Raw genomic sequence first — 8,524 nt, forward strand, 5'->3', positions numbered from 1 at the left:
CACACCAGTATTTGAATCCTAGCCTGCACCTTACGGGTGGAAAAACAAATATTCCACACTTTCTATTTTAAAAGTCGTAAAAGTGACGTGGTTTTTCTCCCCCTTTCTAAGTATTCTGCTTTATTTCTACCCCGGCTGCAGTGGAGTGAAGGGGAGGCGGACGCGTCTGATTGGCCGGCGGTGTGATTGACAGGCAGGCCAACCGCCGGGCGTATAAAAGCCGGCGTCCTGCATCAGCCGCCACTCCGGGAAGCTCCTGCAGCCTGAGGTAAGATCTCCTCTCTGCATCTCATCTCTGCGCAGACAGGATCCACCCTCATCCTCCCAAAGCTGCACTTTTTAACTCTTAAAAACAAATAAAATTCTGGCGACAGAGTGATCCTATTTTTTTTTTTTTGATGATTTTTTTTTTTCCTTTAATGCATGTGGCTTTTGGCGTGTCGATTTTTTTTAAATCGATGAAATTATACTAGAAACATTTTTTTTTTTTTTTGCAAAGACAAGAAAAAATTTGATTAAGATCTCCTCTCTGCATCTCATCTCTGCACAGACAGGATCCACCCTCATCCTCCCAAAGCTGCACTTTTCTACTCTTTTTAACTCTTAAGTACAAATAAAATTCTGGCGACAGAATGATCCTATTTTTTTTTTTTGGCATGTCGATTTTTTTTTTTTATAAAATCAATGAAATTATATTAAAAACATTTTTGTGCAAAGACAAGAAAAGCTCATCTTCAAATTCAAGTTTAAAATGATGTTTATTTGTTGACAACAAAATATGAGTTTTATTTTCATGTTAAACTACACCTTAGAATATTATAATTATACAAAAAAGGAGTTATTTTTAGAGAGTTCTTCCCCAGCTGGACTTCAATTGCGGTTTTGTCCGCAGAACAACGACAATGACGGGCCTGGAGACCTCGATGGCCGCCATCATCGCCGTGTTTCAAAAGTACTCCGAGCGAGAAGGAGACAAATACAAACTGAAGAAGAGCGAGCTGAAGGACCTCCTGCAGGACGAGATGCCGGACCTGCTGGGGGTGAGATGGACCTGCGCTTTTTTATTTTCAGATAATTTAGGAAGAGCTTTGTCATTCAATTTTAATCAAGATTTTAAGCTCAAAAATCTGCCCCAAAATAAATGAAATATTATTTAATTTACCTTTAAATTTAATTTTGTTGGGGTGCTATAGCTGAAAAAAAATACTTAAAAATAAGCAGGTTTGAGGCTGCTGTGTGAAAAATAAATATGGAATTTTATTTATTTTAAAAGCTTTGACATTTAAAAAAAACTTTGAAGTTTAAAAAAAGGAGAAAAGGTTTATCAAGAAAGTACAAAAGTAAACTTGATGCACATGTTTAGTTCACGATGGAGTGATTGAAAACTTTGGATTTAAAGTAAAATCTAAACTTCCAAACTGTACGAATTTATTTAATTTAATTATTTTTTTTTTTATTTTTTTTTTTTATTTAAGCATTGTCAGTGACCACATTTTAGCAGCATTTGGAATTGTATGTTCAAATGCTATATTTAAAAAAAAAGGCAAATAGTGGTTAAGTATTAGCAAATATTCTCTGTTAAAATAATGAGAGGATATGGAAGCACAGCAAGTGGAATAAGCACAAACGCCGAAAGTAGAAGTCAAGACAAATAAACAAACTTATTAAACCCGAGCTCCTGTTCCTCCCGCAGCACGTACAAGACCAGGCCACGTTGGACGGCCTGATGGAAAGTCTGGACGTCAACGGCGACGCCGAGTGTGACTTCCAGGAGTTCATGACATTCATCGCCGTCGTTACCGTCTGTTGCCATGAGTTCTTTAAGGACGACGACGAGTAGAGAGAGACTGAGTCCGGTGGAGCCCGGTGGCCATTTGGATGGAAATCAACCTTCGCTTTAGACATCCTTTATTTCTTACTAGCGGCCGAAATGCCAAGTCTTCAAGATGGCTTTGAGAATGTTGTTTGACCATAAAAGTGGAAAAATAAAGTAGTTTAACAAAATTACTGGCACGTTAGTTGTTTTCAGAAGCTGGTAAGGTTTGGGAGTGTGTCAGATAGCAGAGGAAGTGCGGAGCTTATTTTTGGCAAGTGAGCTAGCAGCACTAACAAGTTAGATAAAGCATTGGTAAACTTCTTTTTTTTTTTGTTATTATTTAAACATAATTTACATCAATACAATCAGGTAGTGCCACCCACTCCTGCTAATAAACAGCTAGCGCTGCTAACTTGTTAGCGCTGCAAGCTCACTTGCCAAGAAAAAGGAGATTATTCTTGGCAAATGAGCTAGCAGCGCTAACAAGCTAGATAAAGCATTGGTAAACTTCTTTTTTTTTTGTTACTATTTAAACATAATTTACATCGATACAATCAGCTAGTGCGACCCACTCCTGCTAATAAACAGCTAGCGCTGCTAACTTGTTAGCGCTGCTAGCTCACTTGCCAAGAATAAGCTCCTTATTCTTGGCAAGTGCTAACAAGCTAGATAAAGCATCGGCTAACTTCTTTTTTTTTGTCACTATTTAAGCATAATTTACACCAATACAATCAGGTAGTGCTACCCACTCCTGCTAATAAACAGCTAGCACTGTTAACTTGTTAGCGCTGCTAGCTCACTTTCCACGAATAAGGAGATTATTCTTGGCAAGTGATAAGTAAGATAAAGCATCGGCAAACTTCTTTTTTTTGTCACTATTTAAGCATAATTTACACCAATACAGTCAGGTAGTGCTAGCCTCTCCTGCTAATAATTCTTTTTTAGCTACCAGGTATTCCTGGCTCAACATTCATGTAAAACCCTTCATTTCTAAAATGACGAATGTTCTCCTGTTAATAGCGTTTGGCCAGAACTTCATTTGTCCCAATAGACATTTTGGGAAATATAAATTAAAAATAATCTATGTAGCTCAAACCCTTTTTTTTTTTTTTTTTGAAACCGTTAGCCTGCTAGCTGACATTAGCATGTCCAAGTGGAAATGAACTGGAAAATGTGTATATGATGGATAAAATAAAAGTTGCCAATTTGAAATTCGTGTTGACAGCCTAAACATCACTTCCCAGCTCAGCTGGAAATCTTTCTCACAGTTTCCAGCCGTTGGATACAGCAGGTAATGTTGCACGCCCTCGATTCATTCTCATTTAGAAATATTTATGGAACAAAATAATGAGAAATGTACGTATGGAAACAGTAGTACACTAAAGCTATGGAGGGCTTGACGGATAGCCTGGAAGATGCAGATGCCACCAAAAAACTGTCTTAAAGAAAGCTGTTAAATAATTGAATTTTTTTTTTTTATTTTCAAAATGTGATGCTAATTAAACTGTTTGCTGTAATAGATCAAGCCTTCTTTAACAGTTATTATAATGTAGTGCTTCTAGTCAATATCACTTGATGGTCACATTAATTACTTTTGCAGGCTCATTCATGACATAAAACCTGTTTCCCCTCCATAAATCCATAAACTTCTATTTCAGCTCATAAAACACTTTTGAAAGGACAGCCCGCACCTCTGTATTTAATTTAATGACAGCTCCTATCTTTTTTCTTTAATATGACAAAATATGATAACAGAAAATGTAAATGAAAAACAGCATGCTCAGAAGTAAATCCTGTGCATCGGTATGCAATGTCAGATTTACAAATGGTCGCTTGGAGGAGAGCGGGATCGAAAAGGCCTTTCAAAAGAACTAAAAGGCTACAAAGAAGATGATACAAGACACAAAAGTATAGTAAAGCATTTATTTCACAGGATATGACGCTCTGTACAACATGAAGTTGGTTTATAGCAAACTCCCGGCCTGCGGTCCAATTGCGGCCCGTAGGACGCGAGTTTGAGGCCGCCGCCTTGATATGAAAGTTTAATGTTTGTGCGGCCCGCAGGAGTTTGATGCTATATGTGTTAGCACTACCTCCATGCTAATTTGTGAAGTCTGTCTCATTCCGGGGGCCGCGTGCTTCGGAGCAACCAGATTATACCGGCAACGTGACCGTGCCCACGGTGCCCAGCGCCAGCCTGAATACACCTGTAAGCTACAGACGTAAACAACCCGCCGCTGTAGCAGCGCTGGGGAAGCAACGGCGCTGAATACACGTGTAAACCACGGACGTAAACAACCCGCCGCTGCAGCAGCACCGGGGAAGGCGGCAGCGCTGAATACACGTGTAAACCACGGATGTAAACAACCTGCCGCTGCTGCTGAATACGCATTTAAACAGATAAAAAACACGCCAGACCTGACGTCACACACGCACAAGAACGGGGAAAATGAGGGCTAGGACGCTAACATGGAGCTAACACGACTACATACACACACACGTGAGTTGTATGAGTGGGTGTCCCTGTTAGCGTTAGCTCCATGCTAGCCACGAACCAAACTTTTCAAACTTTATTAAACTTTTTATTTGATTTAATGTTAAACGGGCACCGCAAACACTTCGTGTTTCCATGGTTTCTAACCTTCAATGCGCCGTTCTCGACGTCATATACGGGTGCAGCTCAGGACCCTGAGCCGATCCGATACCAGCGGAAATGACATTCTCTGTGCGTCAGCTAAACACCGAAACTGAAACTGAAACGCAACAGTGACGCCTGGTGGAATTATATATATTCCACAGCCCCAAACATGTCTTTCTCAAAGCCTGCAGTGAAGAGAAAGCTTGGTGATGAGCACAGAAAATTCCAGGAAAAGTAGGAAATTCGATATTTCTTTGTGGAGCGCAGGGGCAACCCGACGTGTCTTATTTGCACAGAGAAAGTTGCGGTGCGCAAGGAAAACAATTTGAAACGTCATTGCACAACTGGACATGCCGAGGACGTTGCGAAATACCAGGGAGGTGAGAGAGAGCCGACCGAGCGGGCGATTTTAAAACATGTTTACTGAAGCAACAACATTTCTTTAAGAAAGCAGCCAAAGAGTGTAACGCGGCAGTCAAAGCTGGCTATCTGGTTAGTGAATGGGTTGCATTACCTGGCAGGAATGTAGCGTATGCATAAGATGCATAACATTTTGTTTTGAAATAAGTAAGAGGTGCATCATGGATTTCATCCCATGAGTGTCATGCTCTTCAGAGGGTGTGTCTGACCTGAATGCAAACACACTCTGAAGAGGTGAGGTCTTTTAAGGGGAAGGCGAGGACTGGACTTGTGGAACAAGAAACTTGCGAGCGAAGGCAGGCCTCAACTTGTGGAACGAGGAACTTACGAAGGAGCTGCACTCAGACATATAAGACACATAACACCAGATCCAAACCGTGTGAATGAAATGTTACGTTTCCATCAAGCGAGTCAGGATTCAGAAACCTTATTTTTAAATCCCCATTTTTTTTGTCAATTTTTTTTTATATGTGAAATAAGTTTTTCCTCTTTTTTTTTTTTTTTTTTTTATTTCTCCACTTTCTTTGAGGTCATATCTAAAGGTCATCATTATTATTTCAGAAACCTAATCCTCTTGTTTCATTTGTATTCATCCTTGCGGCCACTTCAATTTCTGGCATGTAATTCAAAAAGAGAAGTTTTAGGAGGATCTTTCCTTTGCAGAGAGGAGGATTTAGAAACAGCAAACAAACACAGCATTACTTGAATCCTAGCTGCACCTTACGGGTGGAAAAACAAATATTCCACACTTTTTATTTCAAAAGTCGTAAAGTTGACGTGGTTTTTCTGCCACTTTCAAAGTATTCTGCTTTATTTCTGCCCCGGCTGCAGTGGAGTGAAGGGGAGGCGGATGCGTCTGATTGGCCGGCGGTGTGATTGACAGGCAGGCCGACCGCAAGGTGTATAAATTCCGGCGTCCTGCATCAGCCGCCACTCCTGGAAGCTCCTGCAGCCTGAGGTAAGTTCAGCTCTCTGCATCTCATCTCTGCGCAGACAGGATCCACCCTCATCCTCCTGAAGCTGCACTTTTCTACTCTTTTTAACTCTTTAATACAAACACAATTCTGACGAGAGAATTAACCTTTTTTTTTTTCCTGATATTTTGTTTTCTTTAATGCGTGTGGCTTTTGGTGTGTCGATTTTTTCGAAATCAACGAAATGATATTAAAAACATTATTTTTTTGCCAAGACGAAAAACAATTATATTCAAGTTAAAAAAGATGTTTATTTGTTGACAAGGAACAAAATGTGAGTTTCATTTCGTGTAAAACTACACCTGAGAACATTATAAGTATGGAAAGAAGGGCTTATTTTTAGAGAGTTCTTCCCCAGCTGGACTTCAATTGCGGTTTTGTCCGCAGACCAACGACAATGGCGACAAAGTCGATTCTATTGACGGACCTGGAGAACTCGATTCACAACATCATCTCCGTGTTTCGAAAGTACTCCGAGCGAGAAGGAGACAAATACAAACTGAAGAAGTGTGAGCTGGCGGACCTCTTTCGGGAAGAGATGCCGGTCCTAATGCAGGTGAGATGAACCTCATTTCATTTTGTTTGGGTCCTATTGAAGAAAAAAAAACACTTAAAAAAATACGCAGGTTTGAGGCTGCTGTGTGAAAAATAGATATGGAATTCTATTTTTTAAAAAGCTTTGACTTTTAAAAAAACTTTGAAGTTTAAAAAATGGAGAAAAGGTTTATCAAGAAAGTACAAAAGTAAACTTAATGCACAAATTTAATCCACTATGGCATCATGGAAAACTTTGGATTTAAAGTAAAATCGAAACTTCCAAACTGTCCAAATTTATTTAATTCAATTCAATTTTTTTTTAAGTTTAAGTTTTGTCAGCCACCACATCTTAGCAGCATTTGGAATTGTATATTTAAATGCTATATTTAAAAAAAAAGACAAATAGTGGTTAGGAATCAGCAAATATTCTCTGTTAAAATAAGTTGGAAATGAGAGGATATGGAAGCACAGCAAGTGGAATAAGCACAAACGCTGAAAGTAGAAGTCAAAACAAATAAACAAACTTATTAAACCCGAGCTCCTGTTCCTCCCGCAGCACGTACAAGACCCGGCCGCGGTGGACGGCCTGATGAAAGATCTGGACGCCAACGGTGACGGCGAGTGTGACTTCAAGGAGTTCATGACATTCATCGCCATCCTTACTGTCTGTTGCCATGAGTTCTTTAAGTACGACGACAAGTAGGGAGAGACCGAGTCTGGTGGAGCCCGGTGGCCATTTGGATGGAAATCAACCTTCGCTTCAGACATCCTTCACTTCTTTATAGCGTCCGAAATGCCAAGACTTCAAAATGGCTTTGAGAATGTTTTATGACCATAAAAGTGGAAAATAAAGTATTTTAAAAAAAATTATTGGCACTTGAGATGTTTTTGGAAGCTGGTAAGCTTTGGGAGTGTGTCAGTTAGCAGTTGCTAACAAGTTAGATAAGACATTGGCAAACTTCTTTTTTTTTTTTGTCACTATTTAAGCACAATTTACACCAATACAGTCAGGTAGTGCTACCCACTTCCGCTAATAATTCTCTTTTTAGCTACCAGGTATTCCTGGCTCAACATTCATGTCAAACCCTTCATTTCTGGAAGGCAAGTTAGGCCAGAACTTCATTGGTCCTAATCAGTGGCGGGCCGTGCATTTTACACCGAGGCCTTCAGTGGTGCTCCGAATCAATCCTGGAAGATGCAGATGCCATCAAATAACTATATTGAAAAAAAAAGCTGTTAAATCATTGTATTCAATATTCAAATCAGTATAGACTTAGTTCGCTTCAGAAATGTTTTTGTTTTATGGTCAAACTGTAATACTAGTTTTTAGCCGTTTCACAATAGCAGTATAAATCACCACTTTACATTACAATCATTTGGCAGACGCTTTTATCCCAAGCGACTTACAAGAAGTGCAATTCAGTCACGGAAGATCCAAAGTACCCGTAGCCGGGAGTCAGAAGTGTCCACTCGACCAAATAGCCATTTCAGAACCATATATGTACATACATTCATTTCAACCGTTTCCAAAGAACTCAGACGGGGCATTTTAGGACACGTCCCTGCATCGAAACCATGCAGCGATGCTGGGATTGAACTCCTCCTGCCGCTCCTCTTTAGCTGCACACCCCATTGGGCCTTTGCCAGTTTGTCCTGCAGCTTAAGACGCCTCCAACGACAAATGTTCTCTATGCAATACATTTAGGCAACTCTTCCTAAGAATCCCCGGCCATTTGCGTGTCTTCAATGAAAGTATTCCATCACCGCACGGCCAACAAATGACATTGGTGTTCTAGCATCCCTCCTTGCCGTGCCTGTAGAAGCCTTCACATACAGTAGTGCTCCCAATCAATTAGCTGCTAACTTTGTATTTATGTATTTCATTATTCCTGCATAATGTTGTGTAAGTGTTCAGGTAATTTCAAGGATTTTCAGTTCTTACCTGCTATTTTTGGGTTATTTTCAAAGTGTAGATTCTAGGAAATAATTGCTCATCAATTATTAAATAATTTGTTGTACAGTATACCCTTGTTTTTCGCAGAGGTTACATTCCATAGAGAACCCGTGATAGGCAAAATCCGTGAGGTAGAAACCTTTTTTTTTTTTTACAATTATTATACAATACTTCTTTGGTGAACG

General features: G+C 39.8%; 2 protein-coding genes across 2 annotated transcripts; both read left to right on the forward strand.

The window, feature by feature from the left end:
- The first annotated feature begins 215 nt into the window (after window positions 1–215).
- s100b (S100 calcium binding protein, beta (neural)) lies at window positions 216–3,028 on the forward strand. The gene is made up of 3 exons (XM_086148546.1): window positions 216–268; window positions 893–1,040; window positions 1,694–3,028. The coding sequence occupies exons 2-3, from the start codon at window positions 903–905 to the stop codon at window positions 1,838–1,840; spliced, it is 285 nt and encodes a 94-aa protein (XP_086004672.1). The 5' UTR covers window positions 216–268; window positions 893–902; the 3' UTR covers window positions 1,841–3,028.
- Window positions 3,029–5,706: 2,678 nt separating this feature from the next.
- LOC147233574 (protein S100-B-like) lies at window positions 5,707–7,245 on the forward strand. The gene is made up of 3 exons (XM_086148545.1): window positions 5,707–5,832; window positions 6,236–6,404; window positions 6,942–7,245. Exons 2-3 carry the CDS (start codon window positions 6,246–6,248, stop codon window positions 7,086–7,088), a joined length of 306 nt encoding a protein of 101 aa, XP_086004671.1. The 5' UTR covers window positions 5,707–5,832; window positions 6,236–6,245; the 3' UTR covers window positions 7,089–7,245.
- The last annotated feature ends 1,279 nt before the right edge of the window (window positions 7,246–8,524 follow it).

The sequence above is a fragment of the Fistularia commersonii genome, chromosome 6 (assembly GCF_037954325.1).
Source record: "Fistularia commersonii isolate RoL2024-O1a breed Wild chromosome 6, RoL_Fcom_v1.0, whole genome shotgun sequence".
Lineage (NCBI taxonomy): Eukaryota > Metazoa > Chordata > Actinopteri > Syngnathiformes > Fistulariidae > Fistularia > Fistularia commersonii.